Below are 26345 nucleotides of genomic sequence, written 5' to 3' on the forward strand. Positions count from 1 at the left end.
GGAGACTTTCATTCTGGTGTGAATTGAACATGGTTTATGCTTCCTGACCCTCTGACATGGTAAAAAACATTGTTTTTCTACTTTTCACCTGAGAGTTGTAAAATTCAGAGACCACCTTTCTCATTGTAGGTAATGTTTACCTTAATCTGAATGACTGTGGATGGCAATGGTGACAAAAGGTAATTACATTTAAGTGATATTTTAACTTAAACATTCCTTTGGGAATACCTGGGAGTCACCCAGTTCAATACAACTATCCACCCAACATGCACGAGTTGTTCCAGAAGCAAACAGTGCTGCGGAGGGAGAGGGCCGCGCGGCGGCAAGACCGGGTCCCAAACCTCTAGTCCATAAAGGAACCCTTCCCGGCTCCTCACGCCCGCGCATTGCGGGCAAGCCTGGCACTGGCATCGCTTTGCCCTAAACACTTCACAGGGCACAACACGGGCAACGGAAGCTGAGCTTCTTGGAAAACATTCTGTGAGGACTTCATGCTGCGTGGACTTACTCAGCTCTCAGGAACGCAGAGGCATCTAAACGGAGGCAGTCGGCTGCGACCCAGGACACACCCGCCCTTTCTATGCCTGCGGAACAGAGCAGCTCACGCTCTCCGCAGCCACACTGGGCGTCTGCTCCGGCTTCCTGAGACCCAGGAAGAGGGCTCCTCCTCCTCTAAGCAAAGTGTCCTTCTGGGGAAAGATGTGCAGGGTGGATTAATACTGGGGTTTTTTCCCTTCCTCTTAGGTGGCTTTGTGCCAATGGAAGAAAAAAACACCCAAAGATAACAAAGACCTGTAGACACCCCCAGCCCTGGGCTGGCCTCCTTTCTTTGGGCGTTAAAAGGCTCCCCTTGTGTGTGGCAATGACAGGCCTGCCACCCCCTCCGGTGAGATAAGGCGCCCTGGCTCAGCGCCCTGTTAGCCATCATTACATCCCCGTAATCCTGCTGCCTGACCTGACGGGCCAGGAGCCAGAGCTGGCAGGGAGAAGACACGCCCTGTGCATTTAAGTCGAACACAGACTCTCAAACTGCCTAAAGAAACCCGCTTTTTTATTTTTTCAAGGATTATGAGGGAACAACCCCACACACATCAAAACTATGTTCAAAATGTATGAGATATCCCGGTAGATTAATGAGGCTTTGGGGCCAATGTTCTGTATTCTCATGGGAATAGACTCTCATTTACATTCACTGATTTAATTTTTTAATTAAAAAATTTAAAAGCTTTTGTTTTAACCTACTGTGCCTAAACCTTTAATTGCTATAGTTGTAGGTAGATTTCTCTAGTTATATTAAATGAGAAAATATAATATTCAGTACAAGACAGGTGTGTAATAACTGTTTCACGTGATGTTCGGATGATCCAAATTTGATGCTAAGCCCACTAAAACCATGACATTTAACTCGACTTCTGCACATACCTGCACAAACCTGCTGTATTTGCGTGGCTCTGAGCTGAGACGAACCACTGAGAGACCTGAAACATGTAAAGACTCTCTTCCCCCCCAAGGATCTCTGCCTTCCGTTCGCAGCCCCAGAAGCCTGCCTTCGCGCTCTTACAATTCTCACTGGGTCTGAGACCACGTGCAATCTCACCGCAGCGGTAAAGTTAGGTTTCACTGCAGTGGCATGGAATTCAATTTAAAAAGATAGATGAGATTCGTTCATAAAAGAGATTCCACCCAAGTCAGCAAAGATCGCAAGTCTAGTGGCGAGTACGCCTGAGCCGCCCTGGAAGGACATGGCCGTCAGGTAGCGTGTCTCTGGAGCAGGCGTGAGGCTGGGCTTCCTGTTACCTTTTTTCATATCTCCTGCTCAGCCTGTCACACCGCTAGTGCTTTAAAAGGATTATTGATCCATTCAGGAAATCATTCCTTCAAACGCTACCAATTTCTCTTCCCAGTTTCCCACTTGCCTTTGACTGTAGTCACATGATCAATCTTGCCTTCTGCCTCTGGTTTTCAGGCTTAGGAAGTCCTTCACTGTCCCAAGATCACCAAAGCCTTCGGACTTGTTTTCTCCTAATACTTATAAACGATGAGAGTGTTGTGACCTTTGATCCATCTGGGATTTCCTTTGGGACATAGAGAGTAAGGAAGCGATCTAGCTTAAAAAGCAAATTCAGCTCTCAAATACAATGAATAGAAATACCTGGATACCATTTATGTAACATTGCTTTTTAATTTTCTCAAAAATACTTTTAATTAAAAAAATAAACTCAAAGCTCATTTATATACACTTCATAAGCACAATCGACACATAGATGTACTATAGGTATGCATATCTATGTATGGATATATAGGCCAAAAAAATTATATTTTCCACACTTCTCTGGAATGTTACATTACTATTTGACATTATTGTCACTATTAAAATATTTTCCCTAGGAAGTTTCTATTTTATTTTTCTCATTTTCTCACTTTCCTGGATCTTGAAGATTTTGTTTTTGCTGTACTGTATTTTTTTTTAAAAAGTCTCTTTTCAATTAAGCTCACTTCTTCATGGAGGGAGTAGGTCTTTATTCTTAGCAGGAAGGAGAAGAGATTGATTATAAACTGGTAAGTCAGTGAGAAATTGGATTCTTCATAGGTTGTCACATGTTTACAGTAGCTGGAAGGAAGCAAAGGAAGATGTTATCTTTCCATGGCCACCTGGAAAGCATGCCTCTACCCCCTGAACAGCTCCCAAATAATTGAACAAGTAGATATGTTTAGGCTTAAAATAGTCATCTGAATTGAAAGGAAACTTAGAACAATTTGGTAAAACTCCTTAATTTTGCCAAGGGAAGAGCTGTGGCCCTGCCCCTGGCCTCACGCCAGGGACACACAGGCGGTGCTGGAGCCAGCTCTTCCCGCTCCTGGTTGGGGCACTGCCCCTCCTTCCCAGGATCCCCCACTTCTTACCAGGATCAAGGTAACCAAAGCAGAAGGGAGAGATTCTGGACCCATTTTTAAAACAAACCAAAGAAAGCAAATACTCCCCCACTCGCACTCAAACTAAGGCACAGACTTGATGAGGGAGCTCCAGTCCTGTGCGTATCACAGGAAGAGTCTACACAGCAGCTCCACTTATTCTAAAGCAGCAGACCCTGCATCTAATAAAACCTCTACCCACCACCACATCTCTCATTCAAATCGCGATCTCTACCTCTGTCCCGAGGCGGGCAGTCCGGGGACACGGGACCGTGACACCATCTATATGGTGCGGGAAGTTGTGCAGAACTCATGACTGCATTACTCAGCCAGTAAAACGCAAGGGGCCAGAGGAGATAAAGGAGGAATTTACCAACTAAACCCCTTAAGGGATATCTCAGCCACATCCAACGTATGGCTCTCATTTGGATTCTGGGTTATTTAAAAAAGTACACAACAATTGGGAAAATCTAAAAGTGACTGCATGTTTGATAATATGAAGGAATTGTTATTAGTTTATGTTATGTCTGGTCATGGTATTATGGCTTTGCTTTAAAAATATATATTTTGCCCTAACCGGTTTGGCTCAGTGGCTAGAGCGTCGGCCTGTGGACTGAAGGGTCCCAGGTTCGATTCCAGTTAAGGGCATGTACCTGGGTTGCGGGCACATCCCCAGTAGGGGGTGCACAGGAGGCAGCTGATCGATGTTTCTTACTCATCGATGTTTCTAACTCTCTATCCCTCTCCCTTCCTCTCTGTAAAAAATCAATAAAATATATATATATATAAATATATATATTTAATCAACACTAATAAAAGAGAAAAATGGTAATTGGCGTACGACGATACCCTTTTCATTGGCTAATCAGGGCTATATGCAAATTAACTGCCAACTAAGATTGGCAGTTAACTGTCAACAAGATGGCGGTTAATTTGCATATGTAGGCACAATGCAGGGAGGAGAAAGGGAAAGCAGGAAGAAGCCCCCTGCCACTGACAGTGATCGGAAACCCAGGGGGGAGCTAAGAGCTGGGGGCAGGGCATAGGCGGCCCTGGGGCCGCCTTTGCCCTGCCCCCCAGCCATAATCGGAGAATCAGGTGCCTTTGCCGCCCTGGCCAGTGATAGCAGGAAGTAGGGGTGGAGCCAGCGATGGGTGCTGGACACGGTCGAAGCTGGCAGTCCCAGGAGCTAGGGGCCCCTTGCCTGGGCCTAAAGAGAAGCCCACGATCGAGGGGCCGCTGCAGCTGTGGGTCCCCGCTGCCCGGGCCGGACGCCTAGGCCAGAGGCATCAGGCCGGGGCAAGGGGCCAATCCTGCGATTGGAGGGTGATGGGGGTCAACGCCTGAGGGCTCCCAGTATGTGAGAGGGGGCAGGCTGGGCTGAGGGACACTCCCCCCCCCCCGCCCACACACACCCAGTGCACGAATTTCGTGCACCGGGCCCCTAGTATATATATATTATTCTTAGCCCGGCTGGTGTGGCTCAGTGGTTGAGCACTGACCTAGGAACCAGGAGGTCACAGTTCTATTGACCTAGGAACCAGGAGGTCACAGTTCTATTTCCGGTCAGGGCACATGCTTGGGTTGTGGGCTCGATCCCCGGTTTGGGGCGTGCAGGAGGCAGCTGATCAGTGATTCTCTCTCATCATTGATGTTTCTCTTTCCCTATTCCTTCCTCTCTGAAATCAATTTTTTTTTAAATCCTTAGCCAAGGACATGGTTTTTTAAAAAACATTTTTATTTAAAAAAAATTTTTTTAAAAAATATATGTATGTATTGATTTAAGAGATGAAAGAAGAGGGAGAGAGATAGAAACATCAATGATGAGAGAGAATCATTGATCGGCTTCCTCCTGCACGACCCACACTGGGGATCAAGCCCACAACTCAGGCATGTGCCCTGACCGGGAATCGAACCATGACCTCCTGGGTCATAGGCCAACGCTCAACCACTGAGCCATGCTGGCCGGGCTATATGTGACTTTTTTAATTAGAAAAAAATACTCCTTCAGGGAAAACTAGAGATCTTATCGTGTTTTCGATCCTTTACTTCCGCGAGTCCCACCCACCTTTTACAGAATTTCTGTGTACTGAGCCAGTAGAGTGAGTTCATGGTCGTCACTGACTGGCCTTTCTTGTACAGGATGCCCTGGAGGCTGTGCCCATGGAAACAGGTTCCTCCGGTGACTGCTTCAGTCCAGTTGAACTGAAAACTTGAAGGGCTGTTTTTTGGAGCAGTTGGTGTTGAGTCAACCAGTGTGCTAAACTGTTTTTGTAGATTCACCACCATCTCTGGAAATGGAGGAAAAGGAAAGAAATAAAACTAATGTTAAATTCCAATAAAATCTGTAGTTCACTTGATAGTAAGGCGCCAATGCTGGTTTCTCAGTATGACAGACGCATCGTCAATAACATTAGGGGAAACTGAAAGTGGGTGAGGGGTGTAGGGGAACGTCTTAAAAAGGCTGAGATGGTAAATTTTATTCTATATGTTTTACCACATTTATGGGTAAGACAACCTGGGGCAATTCTCCACACAGAGTTCTGGAAGCCATAGGAAGAGTGTTGAGATTTGGCGGGAGCCTCTGCTATTTGGGGAAGTAGCTTCCTGGGGGATTTCCTGAGGGGGCGGGGGGGGGGGTGATGTGGCCCCGGGGTCCTTTGGGGGGGGGTGATGTGGCCCCGGGGTCCTTTGGGGGGGGTGATGTGGCCCCGGGGTCCTTTGGGGGGGGGTGATGTGGCCCCGGGGTCCTTTGGGGGGGGTGATGTGGCCCCGGGGTCCTTTGGGGGGGGTGATGTGGCCCCGGGGTCCTTTGGGGGGGGTGATGTGGCCCCGGGGTCCTTTGGGGGGGGGTGATGTGGTCCCGGGGTCCTTTGGGGGGTGGGGGGTGATGTGGCCCCGGGGTCCTTTGGGGGGGGGTGATGTGGCCCCGGGATCCCAAGAAGAATGTCTCGCACTCACTTTCCCAGCCAGGACCCAGGCATTAATGAGAGAAAAGGCGGCTCACCCCTTCGCTTATACACCACTGATCTGTCGATGGGCGAGTGGTAGAGTGGCTTCTTGCTTTTCCACACGAACCTGTGCGGGGCAGAAACACCGCTGGAGCAGGAGGAGAAAGGGCCGCACCCCGCCAGAGAGCGGCTCTGAGGAGGGCCTGCAACGCCTGCCCTTCGGGGTGAAAGCTCTGCCTCAGGCGCCCCCTGACACAGGCTGCAGAGCGACGCCCTGCAGAGTGAAAGCGCCCCGCTCGGTGCACAGAACAAGCCCCAGCAGCTGTGCTCCTCCCAAGAGCCTCCAGGGCCAGAGACCCCAGCTGTGCTCCCCCCAAGAGCCTCCAGGGCCAGAGACCCCAGCTGTGCTCCCCCCAAGAGCCTCCAGGGCCAGAGACCCCAGCTGTGCTCCCCCCAAGAGCCTCCAGGGCCAGAGACCCCAGCCTCCCAACCACACGCAGAGTGGAGGCGGTCCCGCGCCAGGAAGTGCCCGCTGCCCATCCCAGGGAGTGAAGCCACTGGCCCTGAGCGGGGGGTGAAGTCAGTGGTTCTGATTCGGATGCACAGACGCCTGGAGGCCAAGCTGACCCTGGTGAGGAGGAGGGGGGGTCTGGGTTCCAGCAGACACAGTCCTACCAGCCCCTGAGCTCACCCTCGCACCTAGACAGCCGGCCAGGGCGGTGCCGCTGTAAAGTGGAGGGACCGCAGTGCTCCCCCAAATACACACAGCGTCCCCTGCAGAGCAGAGACCCAGGGCATGTGGGCCCTCCCGGGTGGGGGGCAGCCCAGGCAGGAGGCCGGGGCGACAGGCTCCATTCCGAGCTCTTCCCTACGGTGGACGGGTCTCCCGATTCACAGCAGGAAGAGACCTGCCTCCTTCGCGCCCAGGCCACGCTCTTCCTCTGAGACAGCGTGGCAGCAGGCAGGGGCCGGGCTCTGCCACCTCCACGCGTGACCGCAGGCGTCACATGTGACAGATGCTGGAGTTCCAAAGGCAGAGCCCGTCTCCTTCCCGGGCCCCCAGGCTGGCGGGAACGGCGCGTGGTGAGGACTCATTTAAGCGTCTGGTGAGGACTGACTGGACGGATAAATGAACAAACCAAGAGACTCATCTCCAAGTCTGCCCACCTTCACGGGCTGTTGTGAGGAAAAGCCAAGGCCGTGCCGTAACCCTGCACCGCTGTAGGAAGCAGTTCCTACCCAGGCTGACGAAGTGTCTGGCTAGTAGACACTCAAGAAATATCTGTGGGTTTTCTACCCAAAAAAGCTGGCGAGGAATAGAGAGTCAGAAACAGAGGTTCATGTACGAGCAAACTCAATCCCCGTGCACGGAGACCACGGGTTCAGTAACTTGCCCGCGGGCACAGAGCGAGGCTGCCCACAGGCAGGGCCCCCAGCGCGCAGGCTCTCTCCCCTTCACCACAGGGACCCTCCTCGGCACAGAGTTCAACGCCAGGGAGACAGCCTGAAGCAGAGGCCCTTTGGCTTCCCTTTGTTGTCTTTTGGAGGGATCTCTATTTTAGGAGAACTTTCCAATTAAAGAAAAAGGTTATTAGAAAATAGCAGCTAATATTTCCAGAACAGAAGCGTGACAATGCTGATGAATCTATACTGATGACCCTTCATCTTCCAAATGTAAAGTAACAGACTTGGAAAGAAGTAGGTGAATCTAAAACTAGCAGAGATGACGTACTTTGCCCTGGCTTCCTCCCATTTTTGTTTTTTCTCATCAAAAGACTTCTTCATAACTTGGTACCATTTTCTGAAATCAAAACATGGCTTATCTGAAAAAAAAAAAAAAAGCATGATAATCAAATTAGTCACATTATAATAATATACATTATTCATCTGAATCTCCATTCGCTGGCATAATTAAACACCTCTACAACAGCTCTTGGAAATGACGGATGGAGTCCATGTTCTGGATTCTACTCGAGTCCTGAGCAACAGTCACCCCTCCTCTGAGTTTCTACCGATGTCACAGCCCCAACTAGATGCCATGGAAGCTGCCCTTTGTGTGTCTGCTTCTCGCAGATTGGACTCCCACCTCCCTGAGGACACAAGACATATTCCGTTTCCACTCCCCACCAGGCTTCTTCCTCCCAGCCCAGCGCCCAGCAGGGCCTGGCACACAGCTGCCCTGTGTCGGAGGCCACATGAGGAAGGGACTGATGGCCGCTCCGTGTGTGGAAGGGCACGACAACAGCTGAATCCAGAGCCTCGGGTTTCATCAGCTCCCACTCCCGTTCTCCCTACTCCGATTCCAAACCCAGAGCTTCGGGGTAAGTGGGCAAGCGGGCCGCCCCGCACAGCTGGCGTGTTTCGGATGTCAAGGTTAGAGCTATCGGGCTGCATGGAGTCCAGCTCGGCCACCCAGCGCTCTCTATTCACTCTACCTGGGGGGTGGGACGAGCAGGGAGGGGAAAGGAAAGGAAAGGAAAAGCAGAAAAGAGATCCGCGTGAGGGAGGTAGAGGGAAGGAAGGCTGACAGGAGGAGGAAAAGGCTGCGTACGTCTAGTTTTCCATGTTCTCTCATGAAGACAGTCTCCCTCCAGGTCTAGTTACAATTCTTTTCAACTGGCCTAAATGGTCATCTCTCAATCCCACAGGGCCTTGGAGGCCACACAGCCACCGGGGAGCGGCAACTAGCAAAGAGCTACAGACAGAGGGACACCTGCCAACAGACCCTAAGCAGTCACAGCTTCTCTAAGGGCAAGTTCACTGATGACATAGGGACGGTGGGCACCAGAGCAGAAGAATGGAGATGACCCTGCCCGCTGACAGCTCAGGCTCCGGGTCAGAGGAGGTAACATGTTCGCGTGCTCCGCCTGCTCCACTCGGCTCCACAGGCTGGGGCGACCCTACAGCCGGGAGGGCGCCAGGAGCCGGCCTGGCCACAGCCACCCTCAATCTGTGCGGGACCAACGTGAGGCGGCCGCTGAGCGAAGCACTTGCGTGTGCTCTGGAGTCACACACACCAAGGGCCACGCACGTGGAACCTTAGGAAGTGAAGCTCGTAGGAAGAGAGATGTGGTCGCCGGGGCTGGGGCGGGGGATCGGGACAGCTGGCCACAGGCACAGACTTCCAGCTCTAACATGAACAAGGACTGAGGATCCGACGACAGAAAGGCAGTGACAGCAGTTGATAACACTGTACGGTATAGTTGACATTTGCTAAGAAAGTTAAACTTCAATGTTTTCACACACACACACACACACACACGTTACATACGTGCGGGCATGAGTGTGTTAGCTGACTGGACGGCAGGAAGCCTTTGACATGGACATGCATCAAAGCACAAATGTTCACTTTCAATGTCTTATACGTCAGCTATTCCTCAATAACACTGAGAATTCAGGAAGGACAACCCACATGAATCCTAGTGAGGACACTGAGGAACTGGAATTGCGTGTAAGAGTTCGCGTATTTATCACGTTACTGAGTCTCTTCGGCCAGTCACCATGGAGGGAGCACAGATCCGTTTCTTCTAAAACAGTAGGAAGGAGATGGCCCCGCCCTCTCGCCGCTCCCCACCTACTTGTCTGCTGTGATGTATGTAGTGCCTATTGTAAGTCAAACGGGCTTCCACGCACTTTACAAATACGGACAATCTACTAGGGACAGACGTGCTCAGTCCACGGGCGGTCATTCAATGGGCTAAACATCTAATGGAAGTTGGGCGGGAGTGGCTGTGGCAGGAGCGATTGGTCCTGATTTGGAAAAGGGGATGGGGAGCAGGTGAGAAGAGACAGTGTTCCAGTGCACCTTGAAGAGTGCAGAGGGACTTGCCAGGGCTGGGGCCTGGGGGGCTGGGGGAAAGGGGGGAAAAGGGAAGAGCACTTCAGGTAGGAGAACCAGAGTGAGCAAAGGCTGAAGGCATCGGAACAGCGGCCCAGCCATAACGCTGCCCGGAGGTCACTGCCCGGCGTGGCTGCGAGCTGGCCTTTGCACACAGTAGGAGGGCACGGACGTTCTTGGTAGCCGAGAGCTATAAGCAGATAACTGTGTGAAAACAGAATCCGGTACAGTAAATCCCCACATTGATTGATCTTTTAACCCGCTGCTTATCTTTGAATGTGACTGATAAAAAAAGCAAGTACCTTCTTTGTTCTCTTCGTTGTATGTCTCAGCAATAGCAGACAAAGACCTGGAGACACCAACAGACAAGTCAGTTTATGTAGAAATCCCTCATCTGAAGAGTGAAATTTTGAATTCTTCGGAAAGAAAAGTACACGCAGTCCTTGACACTGAGGCGACTTCAGTGGAGAGGCCCTCCCTGACACAGGGGGAGGACACCACAAGTGCTGCCACTCCCTGCTGGTCTCCGGGAGGGTCTCATTTTACAGTTCCTTTACTTCCCCAAAGGATCTGAGACGCACGGTGCCAGGAGCCGCAGGCATGCAGATGGAGGGGGAATGATTCTCTAGGACTGTGAAGGCTAACACTCAGGAAGGAGCCAGTGGAACAATGAGAAACGTGTATCTACCCAGAAACTAGAAATAAAACACGATACAAGAAACGTACTAAAAACACACACGCACGAAGTCAGGATGACACTTGCCAACCGCCGCGTCCCTCCGGCGTCAGGAGGAAGTGCTGCTGCCGGCCCTTGCCCAGAGCCGCCGAGCTCGCTCTCCACGGGGAGCGCATGGCGTTCACTCCGATGAGGTACAGCAGCAGTCTCCCCGAGACAACCGACACACTCACCACTCTACGTTGTCATCCAACAAGAAGAGCAGCTTCAACACTGTCACAATGACGGCCACCGCCTGCACATCGTACTTCACGGTCCTTCCCTTCCTGGCTATGGGGTCGAATGTCAGGAAGTCCGCCTCTCCGACGCCAGCCATCTTCACCACCTGGCAGGTGAAATCGTACATCTCGTCTGTGGAAGGAAAGACAGTGCAATAGGAATAACAAAAACACTAACGTGTGTGTCTAGACAACGAGCTTTATCTTCAAACACCGTGCTGCCCGGCCAGTGTGGCTCAGTGGTTGCACATTGACCTCTGGGCCAGGAGGTCACGGTTTGATTCCCGGTCAGGGCTCATGCTTGGGTTATAGAAGCACAGTCTCTTCTCACATAATTTAGAAATGGGAGCCATGTTATTATTATAAAGAATGACATTTCTTGAAAACTATTTACTTTATTTTATTTTATTTATTTATTTTTTTAAATATATTTTATTGATTTTTTACAGAGAGGAAGGGAGAGAGATAGAGAGTTAGAAACATCGATGAGAGAGAAACATCGATCAGCTGCCTCCTGCACATCTCCCACTGGGGATATGCCCGCAACCCAGGTACATGCCCTTGACCGGAATCGAACCTGGGACCCCTCAGTCCGCAGGCCGACGCTCTATCCACTAAGCCAAACCAGTTTCGGCTACTTTATTTTAAATTAATATCTTCAACTGCTTCTCTTACCAAAAGTACAGAGTAATAAAAAGGCAAATGGGCCCTGGCCAGCAGGGCTCAGGGCTGGGGCGTCAGCCTGTGCACCCAAGGGTCTCGGGTCTGATTCCAGGTCAAGGGCATGTTCCTGATTGCAGGTTCAGTGCCCAGCCCCGGGTTGGGGCGCATGCAGGAGGCAACCATTCGACGTGTCTCTCACATCAATGTCTCTCTCTCTCTCTCCCCCTCTCTCTCCCCTCCTCCTTTCTACTCTCTCTGAAAATCAATGGAAAACAAATATCCTTGGGTGAAGATTAAAAAGAAAGAAAAGAAAATGGAAGAAATCATGGGAAAGGAAGAGCGGGGGAAACTGAGGCGTGCGGGCTCTGACCCAGAGCGCAGCGTGGTGGACACTGGCTCTGGGACGTGAAGACCGGGTGCCAGCGTGTCCTCTGCCACCCGCCGGCCAGGCCCGGAGCCTTGCTAGCTCTCATGTCAGTGAGGCTCTGCACGTGGCAGTGCGGGAAATGCTCAACTTCCCCACAAGATGCACACAGGACGGTGAAAGCTGCCGGGAACCCTCTGGAGCGGCACCCAGCCCGGTATGAGGAACAGGACCGGAAAATGGGTGGGAGCTCATTCAGAGCCGGCGGAGCCAGTGCTGACTCAGCAGGGCGTGTGCGCTGGAGGACACCTCCGGCTGCTCCGAGACCACGGGTCACACGGGCGGGCTCTGGGGCGGGCACTGCTGGCAGCGAGCTGAGCACTGCGCTCAGCTCCTGGGCACCCGCGAGAGGGCCGCCAACATCCTAGTCCAGGGGTGGGCAAACTTTCTGACTCGAGGGCCATAATGGGTTCTTAAACTAGACCGGAGGGCCGGAACAAAAGCATGGATGGAGTGGTTGTGTGAACTAATATAAATTCAAAGTAAACATCATTACATAAAAGGGTACGGTCGTTTTTTTTTTTTTAGTTTTATTCATTTCAAACGGGCCAGATCCGGCCCGCGGGCCGTAGTTTGCCCACGGCTGTCCTAGAGTCTCCCTACAATCCTATGGGTGGTGTGCAAACCAAGGCCACAGTTCAGACTCTAACCCCCGAGGTGCAGGGGGAGCACATCTTAATTTGTAGGTCATCTGTTTGTTGTTTCCCCCACTACTAATAATACAACCTCAATACAGGACATTCATAAGACACGGGAAGGTAGAAGGAAGGAAAACGCATAACCGTACCCTAGAATAGCACTGTAATAGCTGGCATATTTACTCCTAATATTTTTATGAATACTTTCATGTTATGTAGCTGTAGTGATGTTATATATAATTTTGTAATTTGGGTCATTTCACTTTTTTATTGTATCACAAACATTTTATTGTAACACAAAAAGCTTAAAATTATTTTTGTTCCTTCAAAAATATTTTTAAATTACAGACTTAATGTTTATACTTGTGTATATGTTACTAATTATATTTAAATTATAATTAAAATACTGTACAGTTTCACAAGCTGCTTTTCTCATATATTTCTTTTCCTTGTCTATTAAAAATATACTCGGTCACAACTTTGATACTCTAAGCAATAGTAGAGTCACCCACGTTTACATTTTCTCCTAAAAATAAAAGTCCTGAACTCACATTTCTGGTTCAGCCAGAAATTCAAGGACTCTGCGGGCAGCCTGTGCCGGCGGTGAGCGCGTCTACGCGGCCCTGCGTCCGGTGTGGCTGCCTCCCGAGCTCACGTGCGCCACTTGGAGCGCCACTTGTTTTAGGGACGGGAGGCAGCATTAGGTTTCCAAACCATAAACATGTCGTCTAATAAAAATTAGCTTCTGGGTTTTTTTAAAATTAGGGTTCCTTATGCAATAATCCTGCTTCATGCACATGAAGAAGTGCTGCTTGGGGGGCAGCGGGCACGGGTAACACGCCGGAAGCGTCTGTCCCGTTACCTGCACGCAGCGAACTGACTGTCAACCCACTGTGTGCTCTCAGCACAGCCTCGCCCCGCAGAGCCCCTCACTCCCGAGCAGCGCCCTGCCGCTGGGCCAGGTGGCCTGCGATGCCCTGGGAAGGGCTGTGAAATGAAGTTCCTGTTGCGACGGCTCTGCCGGGTGGAGCTGCTGGTCTGGGACCTGCGAGGACGCCCCACTGTGCTCACCAGGGTTCTAGAAGCTTCTCACCACCGATAGCCTTTCTTACCGGGAAGGTTGACTTCCATCAAGTACTTCCGACACAGGATGTTCGGGTGGAGGTAGCAGTCCTCCGTGATGGCCGGGAAGCGAGGCAGGTCCAGGAAGGTGGCGACGCCAATCATCTGCCTGTAGACGTCCTCGTAGCCGGGCCACGACTGAAACCAAGTCCAGCAGCAGTTTCCGCACGTGAGTGAGTGCTACAGCGTTTTCTGACCTAAAGTCTCGTGTCCTCACTGAGCAAGGCTGGGGATGTGGGGGAAAGCATGCGGGAGAACACGCACACATCCCACTGTCCTCGCTCAGCACTTTAGACGGTAGTAACACTGAATCAAAAGGGCACTAAGGTTCGATTTGGCTCATAAGACTCTTCCTGGGCGATGTGGCGAGAGCCTAACTTCCTGCCAATCACAGAAGAATCGGGGCGCAGACGACGCTGCGGGTCGGACCCCCGTGGAGTGAGTGTGGTCAGGCCGCTCTAACGCAGGCACCGCCTCACTAACCTTCCAGCTCACAGCTAACACGTGGAGGTCACGTTACATCCCATTCACGTGCTTCCACGGGACTCACACGGATGCTGGAGCCCATGTTCACAGCAGCATGACTCGTGAGAGCCAAAAGGTGAACAGCGAAGTGTCCAGGAATGCCTGGCTCCCCAGACGGGCCTGTCCATACCACAGCCCACGCGTCGGCCTTAAACAGGAACGCGACCGACATGGCGCACCGAGCCTCCCGTTGGGAAGATGGGAAGGCCGGCAGGCGGACGGTGGTGATGGCGCCACGTAAATGCATTTAATGCTACTGAACCGCACACTTCAACATGGTTTGCTATGTCATGTATATTTTACCACAATTTTAAGAAAGTATAAAAAAGGAAGCTAAACATCACCTAAAGGAAAATTATAAGCTAAAGATGTAAAAAATGCAAAGTACATAAATTCTACAAACATCTTAGCAAGAGAGGCATACATCTGGGGGGAGTCAATGATTAAACTGTAACTATTACACATACAGCATCAGGTATAGCGAGTGCCTTGCCCACAAGACCAAACACGCTGAGCACAAAGCAGTGTGCACGCGCTGGGCCCCCTGCTCAGGGTTCTCTGCCCAGAGGCCGTGCCGGGGACACTGGGCGCTCAGGCCGAGGCTGGCAGATCGAGTGCCTCAGCTGAGGGAAGCCCCGCCACTTCGGTCCCAGGGAGTCACCAGGAGGACCAGCCACCTCCTGCCTCCGATATCACCTGAAATGGTGGCCCAACTGTCCCTGCACATCGGCTCCGATTCCTGGGGGCCGGCCCTGCACGCTCAGCAGGGACCTAACTTGGCAGAGGCCGAGAGCACCGTCCGCAGCGCTGTTCTAGAGGCTCAGCCCACAGTGAACCCTGTTTGCTTCTGTCCCACTGGCCTTGCCCAGGGAGGCGAGTCAGGCTCTAATTCTGACAAGATTCTAACACATGGAAAACTATCACGATAATTACAGCAAACGCTTAATGACTGCGTTAGAATGATCTTATTTTGACTTTTAGAAAATGTGTTCGTGCATAGGGAAGGGCCTCATAGAAGCTGCCAGGTAGTCACACCACATTTTCACTGGGAATCTCTGATGGATTAAGAAGAATGAGAGGCCGACCAGAATTCTGGGATAACAAGGTAGAATGGCATCTGTTCTATACTGGACTTTGGTTATCTGCTAATTAGTCTAATTCTACCTCAAATATTTTGTGGAACGAGCTGGAAAAATAAGAGGCAGAGAGATAAGACTGGTCTGTCCTGCTCAAAGCACCCTCTCTGTCAGAATCCTTTGCAAGATGCTTGTTAAAAAGGCGCCTTCTGTCCTGGCTGGGGTTGGTCAGTGGTTAGAGTGCCAGCCCTCAGACGGAAGGGTCGCGGGTTTGATTCCTGGCCAAGGGCATGCACCTGGGTTGCAGGTTCAATCCCTGGCCCTGGTTGGGGCAGGTGTGGGAGGCAACCAATAGATGTTTCTCTCTCTCTCCCTTACCTCCTTACCTCCCTTCCTCCCTCCCTCCCTCCCACTATCTCTGAAAATTCAAGAGAAAATCAAATACACATTCCTAGACCCCACACCAGACTTACTGCAGAACCTGACAGTGGGTCTAAGAATCAGGGTTTAGACAAGCTCTCCAGGATATTCTCACGCAAAATAAACGAAGTGAAATGAAGCACAGTGTTTCCCAACCTCGTCCCTGCCGCCTGAGGAGACCCTCTCATGGTTTACCCACAAGCCTGACGACAGAGCTGCACCCACACATTCCAGGGGTGGGTGCGATGCTGTGGGAGGCCGGGAGGAAAGGAACCATCAGCTGGTTTCTCCTCCTGGGCCTGGCAGGAGGGAGGTGTGGGGGCGAGAACACCTGCTACCCTGACACTCACCTCGATTCCTCCCAGGAGGACCTCCAGCCTGTCCGAGTGTCACCCTAACAGGCTGCACAAACTACCCCTGGAGCTAGTGTGACCTACAGAGCCACACGTGAGCACATGGGAGACTGTCCGAAACTCATCCTGGAAGTGACTGACGGCCTCCGGGCCTCTCCCCGTCAGTCTGTCAGCAGGGACCCAGTTTCACCTGGGCGAGACTGCTCCGGGCGGAGTGAGTCACCCTGGCAGCGTGCCTGCCCTCGGTGGGGCTGGCTGAACCAGTGACACCTTTTCTTTTTACTCATTCAGAGAGATCAGAATGTTGTTGATCAACATTCAAAATCCTGGAGCAGTGCTGGGGGGACTCCCAGCCCCCCCCCCCCCTGCGGAGCGGGAGGGGTGACGGCAGGACGGCCTCCTGCAAGGACTGGGAGACACTGCAGGGACCACGGCAGAGGCCTGCTCCAAAGGATCTGTTTAGAAATTGGTCTGTGGGTTGAGAACATACAAAAATGAAGCAAATCAAGGCTGAAAAGACAGAAGCAGCGCCAGTGGCAGGAAAGGCGGCGTCTGTGGTAGAGACCGGTGTCCGGCCAGCCTCGGCGCCAGCAGTGACTGGATATTTGGGGCCTGCACAGGCAGGGTGTCCCCGAAAGAGACCAGATGTTCAGTTCTTTCCACCAGAACAACTACAAGATTTTTGCTGGAAGAAAATGATGCTTCGAATCAGTACCATGCTCCAGAAACTCGAGTCAAAAATAAAACAGCAGATGAGGCAAAGGCAGATAAAGGAGGTTGTCTTCAGATTAAGTCAAAAACAAAAACAAAAAAGACAGACAGAACGGCTACCGACCTGGAGTTGGGAATCACAAAGAGAAATACCAAACGTAATTAGCACCCCTGCCCGCCCCTGCGCTTCGCTCTCCGCCGAAAGGAAAACAAACCCCCATCTCCGCACGCTATGCAGGCCCGGGTCTGAGGGGGCCTCGTCAGCTGTTTTTACCGGGACAGAGGGGCCCACTTAAATCCGAACAGAGCAGCTTAATGGAAAGAACAGTCCACGGGGATGAAGGTTTAGGGTCTTTAAAGCGCTCTCTCTTTTTCTGGCTTGTTTTTTAAGGTGTGCTCGGCTTGCTGGAATAACAAAAACAAACTAAAACCAAACACAGAAGGAAAACAGTCCCAGCAGCCCACACACACTCCGCACCAGCTCCGCCGCCAGCGCCAGAACAATCGCACCTTTTGTCATTGCTGGTGGAGGCACAGCTGCCGGGGAGCCAGGCCCGGGAGAACGCGGAGGCATGGAAGGAAGGAGAAAATGCGTCCTTTGTTAGCGAAAAGCGTTTCCATTTAAAAGTTTCAACACACTGTGGAAGAGTGAACGCACTTCTGCGAGCAAAGGCACAGCATGCGATGAGGAAAAGCTGCCTGTCGATGACATCAACTGTCATTTGAACGTGAGAACCTCCCCCCTTTTCCCTGAAAACCGAGGGGACAGGCAGGAGGGACTGTGGACTCTAGCTGAGGCTGAAGATGAGTCTACAGGGTACATACAGCCCTAGCCGGTTTGGCTCAGTGGTTAGAGCGTCTGCCTGCGGACCATAGGTCCTGGGTTCCATTCCGGTCAAGGGCACGTACCTCGGTTGCAGGCTCCTCCCCAGCCGGGCCCTGGTGGGACCTCGTGCAGGAGGCAACCAACCCATGTTCCTCTCACATGGATGTTTCTCTGTCTTTCCCTTTCTCTTCCACTCTCTCTAAAAATCAGTGGGAAAATATCCTCAGGTGAGGATTAAAAAAATGTAACAAAAAAACAAAGGGTACGTCCATACAGAAAACATGACACACTGGGCTTGAGTGGTACAGATTCATTTCATTACAAAAGTGAAAAACCACAGGGTTACATTTTCCGAAAGACCACGAGGCTACGACGAATTGTCCTCGCACGCATTAGAAACGAGTGCTGGGAAAGCTTTTTATTGAATTTCACAAATATTTCAGCGCGTTTATTTTCCTTCGTGAAGCAATGCCCTAGGACAGGTCAGGACACGCTGGAGTTTCTGTTGCACAACAGCGGCCTGTGATAGCCGACTGCAATGCCTGTCAGAGGTGAGCGCTGCGAGCCTCACCCTTCACTCACTGTTGTTCTGCAGCGCAGATGCGACTGAGAAGCTAATGCTACCGGCACCTGCTAATCCAAACGTAAAGCCAGACTCTGTGTCCCAGAGCACAGCCAACAAGGAAGAAAAGCCGGTCAGCAGTGATGACAAAGCTCTGCTCTGCGCTGTGTGTGGAGGGAGGGTATGAATTCCACACGCATTGTGAACCTCCGCAGTGCGCCTCGCATTTCCAGCCGCTAGGATTATCTTAATGGTTGTAAACCTACCAGTCGTCACAAACAATACTTTTCTATGTCAAAGTCTAGTCTGCTGGGCGTCTGCGGCGAGCACATTGCTTTCTGTGAAATACAGTCCTGGTCCTGGGGGTGAGTTTAGAAATGGTGTCGGCTGCACAGACACATCTTATGAATAAACACAAATGTATGGCCCTGACCGGTTTGGCTCAGTGGCTAGAGCATAGGCCTGTGGACTGGGGGACTCCCAGGTTCGATTCTGGTCAAGGGCATGTACTTTGGTTGAGAGCACATCCCCAGGGGCGGTGTGCTGGAGGCGGCTGGTCGATGTTTCTCTCTCATCGATGTTTCTGACTCTCTATCCCTCTCCCTTCCTCTCTGTAAAAAATCAATAAAATATATTTGAAAAAACAACGAACAGCCCTGACCGGTTTGGCTCAGTGGATAGAGCGTCGGCCTGTGGACTGAAGGGTCCCAGGTTCGATTCCGGTCAAGAGCATGTACCTTGGTTGCGGGCATGTCCCCAGTGTGGGGTGTGCAGGAGGCAGCTGATCGATGTTTCTCTCTCATTGATGTTTCTAACTCTCTATCCCTCTCCTTTCCTCTCTGTAAAAAAAATCAATAAAATATATTTAAAAAATAAAAACAAAACAAAACAAAAAAAACACACACAAATGTATGAACTGATGGCCAATAAAGAATTGCCAACAGACCTAGCCAGTTTGGCTCAGTGGATAGAGCGTCGGCCTGTGAACCAAAGGGTCCCGGGTTCAATTCCGGTCAAGGGCATGTACCTTGGTTGCAGGCTCCTCCCCGTCCTGGGCCCTGGTTGGGGCACATGCTGGAGGCAACCAATTGATGTGTTTCTCTCAAATAGATGTTTCTCTCTGTCTTTCCCTCCCTCTTTCACTCTCCCTAAAAATCAATGGAAAAATATCCTGGGGTGAAGGTTCACATAAAAAAAAAAAAAAAAAAAAAAAAAAAAAAAAAAAAAAAAGACTTGCCAACAGAATGGGAGACAAGAACTTGTTTGGCCCCAGGATCAGAGCGAGGAAAAACCCACAGAGTCCTACTCCTCCTTTTTTTAAAAATATATTTGTATTGATTTCAGAGAGGAAGGGAGAGGGAAAGATAGAAATATCAGTGATGAGAGAGAATCACTGATCGCTGCCTCCTGCACGCCCCCTACTGGGGATGGAGCCTGCAACCGGGGCATGTGCCCTGATCGGAATAGAACCTGGGACCCGCCAGTCCACAGGCTGCCGCTCTATCCACTGAGCCACACCAGCCAGGGCAAGTCCTCCTTCTTAAGGGCCTCTATTCTCCAACTGTTCTGCTGATGCTGCAGGACTTGGTTGAACCCACATATCTGTGCTGCGGGGATGAGAGCTGGGATCCAGAAGAGCGGATAACCCCCAAATAAGTCTTATCTGGTCTCGGAGGGTTATGGGATTATCTTTGCAGCGATGCACCTGTGTCATGACTCAGTCTCCCGTGGACTAGCACCCAGCCTGGCCCCTACTCTGCTCCTGGAAGCAGAGGTGAGGGCGGACTGGGCTGAGCATGCCAGCTACTGGGAGGTACTGGCCCAGAATCAGACCAAATCACAGACAATCCACATTAAGACACTGGTTTCACTTAGCAAATCAGTGTAGCTCACGCAGACATTTTCTGACCGAAGCAATTCACTCCTGGGTTCAGTATATTGGTAAAGAGCACAAATTAACTGATAAGATTATTTATTTCACACACTGGTTTTCATGAGTGATACTGACACACCCATAATTTGCATTGTTAATATCCTTGCTTATAAGCAGAAATTATATCACTTAGATATTTATCACTAAAATATCAATAGAATGCTTTTTTATTTTGTCAATCAAATGCCACTACTTAATGGCCTCCCGATATGTTACATAATAAATACACCAGAAGCAGTCTGGAAGTTTCCTACTTACGTGGGAAAGCTCCCCCCAAAATTTGCGATCTTCTAAAAATAAAGTATTTAAACGTATCCTGTTTTCTTTAGCCATTTCAAGTAACACAGACCGAGTCCTGACCATGTGTACAGAACTGCATCAGGTCTATGGATAAGAAGTATTAAATGTGGTCCCTACTCTCAAAGAGTATTGGGGTGCAAGGCATACAGAAATAAACCCATGCATTACACACTGCCTTTACTCCTCTGGGTCAGAAATTCTATTTAGACAACACCTCTAGCTGCCTTTAAAACCTTGAAAAACACAGAAGAATACATGTAACATACTGTAAGCTATGTAATAAAATGAGTACCCATGGGATGAAATGTTAACAACAGTTGAATCTGGGCAAAGGACATATAGGTGTTCCTGGTACTTTTTTGTATTGTTTGTATTTTTGCGACTTTTCTGTAAATCTAAAATTTTTCCAAAATAAAGTTTACTTAAAAAAAGAAAAACTCTTCAAGATGTAAGTGAAAAGGGCAAAGTGCAATGGTTATTGTTACGAAGGCACAACATGTAACTGGCATCCCAGAAAAATCCAGGGTGGACATTATTTCTTCAGCCTGTACTTTCTACCACAATGTCTGTAAGAAACTGCTCACCTATTTTACCCAGTCCCCGCACTCAAGATTAACTTAGAAACAGCCAACAAAAGAAATTATTACTAGGAAAAGAATTCTGTGTAAACAACAGCCCATAACCAATAACATGGTCAGCTGGGGGAAATGTTTAAAGCAAAGATTAGACTAGTGACAATATTCATGAATAGAGATTGCAATTTTTTAAAAACCCAATAATAAATGAGCAATGAGATACTTTCGGCTTTAAGAAAAAAATCTGACTATTGACTCTACTTCCAAATAGACAATCAGAAACTGACAATCAGAGAACTGGAAGAAAACATATAAAATAACAGTTCCTGGCCTGGCCAGCAGGAAGCACAGGGCTAATCTCTGAGCAAACAAATGGGCCGTTTACTGCCGGGGTGGATTCCAAGCTGGCACAGGGGTGAGGGGCCCAGGGGTCTGGCTGAGCGGAGGAGACAGTCTCTGGAAGCTGCGTGGCTGTAAGTCGCAGGCAGAGCACCAGAGGTGTAATTAACAAATCAACAATGGAGAGAAATGAAACCAAAAAATCTTAATTCAAAAGAAAGAAGGAAAAGAGGGAGAAAAAGGAGTAACGACTAGATGGGACAAATAACACTAAGATGGTAGATGTAAACCCAACCAACTTTAGAATTCCATCAAATATAAATGCCTGAACGCTTTAATTAAAAGGCAGAGATTATAAGACTGGTTAAAGAATATCAAGACTTAACTACATATTATCTACCAGATACCCATCTACACTAATAAAAGAGAAAAATGGTAATTGGCGTACAGCGATACCCTTTTCATTGGCTAATCAGGGCTATATGCAAATTAACTGCCAACTAAGATTGGCAGTTAACTGCCAACAAGATGGCGGTTAATTTGCATATGTAGGCACAATGCAGGGAGGCGAAAGGGAAAGCAGGAAGAAGCCCCCTGCCACTGACAGTGATTGGAAACCCAGGGGGGAGCTAAGAGCTGGGGGGCAGGGCAAAGGCGGCCCTGGGGCCGCCTTTGCCCTGCCCCCCAGCCATGATCGGAGAATCAGGTGCCTTTTCCACCCTGGCCAGTGATAGCAGGAAGTAGGGGTGGAGCCAGCGATGGGAGCTGGGCACGGTCGAAGCTGGCAGTCCCAGGAGCTAGGGGTCCCTTGCCTGGGCCTAAAGCGAAGCCCACGATCGCAGGGCCGCTGCAGCTGCGGGTCCCCGCTGCCCGGGCCGGACGCCTAGGCCAGAGGCATTAGGCCTGGGCAGGGACGGAGCCTGCAACCGCGGGGAGCTGGGGGTCCCCTGCTCAGGCCTGACACCACTGCCGGAGGCCTCAGGCCTGGTCAAGGGGCCAATCCGGTGATTGGTGATCGGAGGGTGATGAGGGTCAACTCCTCTGGCCGAGGCATCAGGCCTGGGCGGGGGCCAGAGCCAGTGATCGGGGGGAGATGGGGGTCCCCTGTCCAAGCCTGACACCTCTGGCGGAGGCGTCAGGCCTGGGTAAGGGGCAGAGCCAGCAATCGGAGGGGTCTGGGGGTCCCCTGCCCAGGCCTGATGCCTGGGCCAGAGGCATCAGGCCTGGGCTGGGGGCAGAACCAGTGATGGGGGGAAATGAGGGTCCCCTGCCCAGGCCTGACGCCTCTGGCAGAGGCGTCAGGCCTGGGCAAGGGGCCGATCCTGCGATTGGAGGGTGATGGGGGTCAACGCCTGAGGGCTCCCAGTATGTGAGAGGGGGCAGGCTGGGCTGAGGGACACTCCCCCCCACCCCCACACCCAGTGCACGAATTTTGTGCACCGGGCCCCTAGTTTTAAATATAAAGACCTAGGTTAAATACAAAAGACTGGAAAAAGATATCTATAATAATAAAAGTGCAATATGCAAATCGACCAAACAGCAAAGCAACCATCTGGACGACCACGCTATGACACACAGTGGCCAGGCCAGCCAAGGTGGGTGCAATGCGACTGGTCAGGGGGCCACCATCACCCCATGATCGCCCCACAGAGGGAGGCCCAGGCCATCCTCTGCAGAGCGATCGATGCGGGGGGGGGCGGTGGTGGCAGGGGGGATGCCCCCACGATTGATCGGCCTGCAGAGGGGGGCCCCGGAGATCGATGGGGGGTGGGGCGGCTCCGTGATTGCCCCAAAGAGGGGCAATAAACAGTTTAGATTAGGTCTGCTACTGAGAACACAGTATTTCAGGCTGGAACCCTGAGTCATCACCAGAAATACATGGGGCTACAGCAGCTGCAGGCACTCCTGACCACACTGCCCGCGGAAGGCAGTGCCCAGCCTCCCTGAGCGCCTGGCAAGGCCCCTGAAGAGCGCGCGCCGTGCGGCTAGCACAGCACAGCCTCGGGACTCTGCACCCGCCTGTCAGGTTGCAGTCATTACACATTGGCCACAATGGGGCCCATTCCTATTGGAAAGGGTACAGAGAACACATTTTTATTTATTTATTTATTTATTTTTAAATATATTTTATTGATTTTTTACAGAGCGGAAGGGAGAGAGATAGAGAGCCAGAAACATCGATGAGAGAGAAACATCGATCAGCCGCCTCCTGCACATCTCCCACTGGGGATGTGCCCGCAACCCAGGCACATGCCCTTGACCGGAATCGAACCTGGGACCCTTCAGTCCGCAAGCCGACGCTCTATCCACTGAGCCAAACCGGTTTCGGCGAGAGAACACATTTTTAGAAACGTGAGTGTCCAGGAGCGTATATACAGAGTGAAACCAAAGGTCTGCATCCAAAATGCAATTACTGGTCAGGTACCAATCCCAAGCACATAACCCGAGTCCAGGAAGCACTATACTTCGCAAGAAGCTGAATGATGGGAATCAAATGATGAGATGGCATAACGAGAAGGCTTCCTGGGATCTGCTTCGAGGAAATTTGGAAATGGGCACAAAGGTTTAATTTTCTTTTCATAGACTTTTAAAATGAAACTCTGCTTCCAAAAATGATACATTTTTCTCCCCCAAGCAGCTTGGTTACCCCCTGTATCCCCACCACCTTAGAGAAAAAGCTTTTCCAGCCGCGATATGCCTGCATTTTGAATCTATTATCGCAAATAATCCTCATTAGCACCCTGATGAAGCAGAGGTCTGTTTATTCCCAACTCACATTTCTTGTTAGGACAGTTTCCTTATTGGAAAAATGAGAAAAGTAAACTAAATACTCTCTACGTTTCTCCCGGCCTTCATACTCCATGGCTGTACTGAAAGTGCTGGGGTCCATCCTGAGAAGCTTAACACTGTTAAAGACAACTAAGTAATACCTTTAGGCACCAGAAAAGTGTACAAATCACCTCAACCAAGCAAATTATCAACGTACTCAACTGAATGGTGAATGGCTCTGAGAAATCAGGTTAAACCCCAGGCAATTAGGATGTAAGATAAAGAATATACGAGGGATTTAGAGGAGAGAGAGAAGGGGAGAGGGACGAGGAGGGGGAGGGAGCCAGAGGAAAGACAGAATTTCTTATTAACCAAAACTAAGCTGGTAATTAACACAGAAAGGATAACTCGGTTCCCTTAGTTCCTCTAGGAAAGTGGAATAAATGGACAGACACCTGGAGTCACTGAGCCAGGTGTCTTTTCCTCTGAGCAGAGCATTTAAACAGGGCTCAGATGGCTGGCCGTGGACAATTTCTGGCAGCTAAGTTTAAAATTACTAATCAGTGCATTATACAGACTTTAAAACCAATTCTTCTAAGAAAAGCTTCAATGCGACAGTTTCAGGGCAGTATCAGCAGTGCCCACACTCCTGTGGCCTTGACACGGATGCCATTAGAAAAGATGAAAACCCAACTGACCTTGAGTCCGGCTAGTTCCAAAACTCAGGGCTGGTGCTACCTCCTCCCAGACGTGAGCGGCCTCCTGAGGGTCAGGTGCACCTGATACCCGGGCCTTCCTCCCCGACTCCAGCCACGTTCCACCACGTTGCTGATAAGCAGCTGGGGCCTGGAGTGCCGCCTGCAAGAGCAGACGGGTCCTCTGTCCCCAGTCCTTTAAGTCAGAGACTGCAGCCCTGCCCAGGCGAGAGGTAGACTAGCCGCCCTCCATAAGGTGCACCCTTCCGCAGGCTGCTCCAGCCAGCCGCCTGTGCCTCCTGCAGATGCAGGTACGCATCCCCCCCCCCACCCCGTCCCTACTAACCAGCCCCCTCCAGCTGGCTCCTCCGCCCCCCGCTTTCTGTCCTGGCTGCCATCACTGCCACAGGCCCACATCTTGGTTTCAGTAACCAGTTTGGAGCCCCCTTTTGACCCCAACAGGCTCCTCCCATTCCTGCCCGTTGTTCCCTGCTCCGTCTCATTGCTTGGTATGGTCCCTCATTTTTGTCTCCTTCCACACTAGGGCTGCCCGAGCCATGCCAGACTACGCTCAGAGTGAGAACACCAGGCAAGTACCTAGGACCTCTGTCTGTGTCTGTAACACAGGGGTGACAATACTACTACGTACTTCAGAGGGTTGGTATGAATAACAAATGAGCTCACAAAGTCTTTGAAACAGGCCTGGTACATAACAAGCACTCCCACTACTAATGTATCTTTTGTTTTTCCAGGTCAAGAGGGGCTGCCGCTATACCCTCCTTCCTCGCGCGTCCCACGGGCGGGCCAGGGCGAGCCCTGGGCACTGCCTCTCTCTCCTGCGTCGAAGGGAACAGGACCATCCCCGGGAGCCCACCTCCGGCCAGCGCTGCGGCCCCGTCACCTGAGCTGCTTCGCTCACGTTGTCCTGAGGGTAGAGCCCCCTGGTTTACAAATCTAAGGTTCTCTACATCACAAATTCAGGAACAAATCTAATGTTCTCTAAACCATTCACAGTGACCAATATTCTAGTCCGATGCAGAATGCTGCTAGTATTTAACAACCTCAGGTGTAAAATGTTCAGCGTCTTGCAACCTTCTGTATGGTGGCTCCATTTCCTGCTGGCTCAGTGCTTCAACAGCACGTGCCAGTTATATTTTCACAGCCCCTACCTGAGGGTTCTGGAGAACTCGTGTGAGGAGGAGGCAGAACAACAGGCAACGGAGCAAAAGATGATGCAATGAGCATAAGGCCTGAGTACAAAAGTTCCCAGTCTGGGACCACCAACCGCATGACCCGGGCAAAACACTCCAGCTTCTGAGTGTCTGCTCGTACACAAACGGGGTCAAGTGAAATAATTACCAGATCAGGTTTATAAGGGTCACAAATGTCTCTCAAGTTAAACTGCAAACACGGACGGTGGTGAAGACCAGGAAGGCCTATCAGTGGGCAAATGGAAGACACTGCTGAATTTTAATAATGTTTAGTAAACGGAAAGCCTTCTGACGATGGAAGAGGGAGGATAACCTTTGAGTAGTATAAACAGTGATGAAGACTCATAATTAAAGGACAGAAGCCCTTCCACAGGGGACACCGGAGAACAGATCCAGGACTCACGCGAGCAAAGGACTGACAATACTGCCTCTTGAAACAAGATAATAACTTTCTCCAAAGCAACATAGTTTACAAACAATAACAAAAAACACCTGTTAGGAAATTTGAAATTACTTAACGGTTTCTATATTGAACTTTTAAAGTTGT

At 50.6% G+C, this 26345-nt stretch overlaps 1 protein-coding gene across 1 annotated transcript in view; it reads right to left on the reverse strand.

The window, feature by feature from the left end:
* Positions 1-2162: 2162 nt before the first annotated feature.
* TAF1B (TATA-box binding protein associated factor, RNA polymerase I subunit B) overlaps positions 2163-26345 on the reverse strand; it is a 39185-nt gene continuing 15002 nt past the window's right edge. The window contains exons 9-15 of the mRNA XM_059660583.1: positions 13494-13641; positions 10612-10789; positions 10005-10051; positions 7597-7687; positions 5921-5991; positions 4982-5204; positions 2163-2611 (exon numbers count right to left, since the gene is read on the reverse strand). Coding sequence (XP_059516566.1) covers positions 2410-2611; positions 4982-5204; positions 5921-5991; positions 7597-7687; positions 10005-10051; positions 10612-10789; positions 13494-13641 — 960 coding nt within the window. The 3' untranslated portion in view covers positions 2163-2409. The remainder of the gene's footprint in view (positions 2612-4981; positions 5205-5920; positions 5992-7596; positions 7688-10004; positions 10052-10611; positions 10790-13493; positions 13642-26345) is intronic.

Source organism: Myotis daubentonii, chromosome 12, assembly GCF_963259705.1.
Source record: "Myotis daubentonii chromosome 12, mMyoDau2.1, whole genome shotgun sequence".
Lineage (NCBI taxonomy): Eukaryota > Metazoa > Chordata > Mammalia > Chiroptera > Vespertilionidae > Myotis > Myotis daubentonii.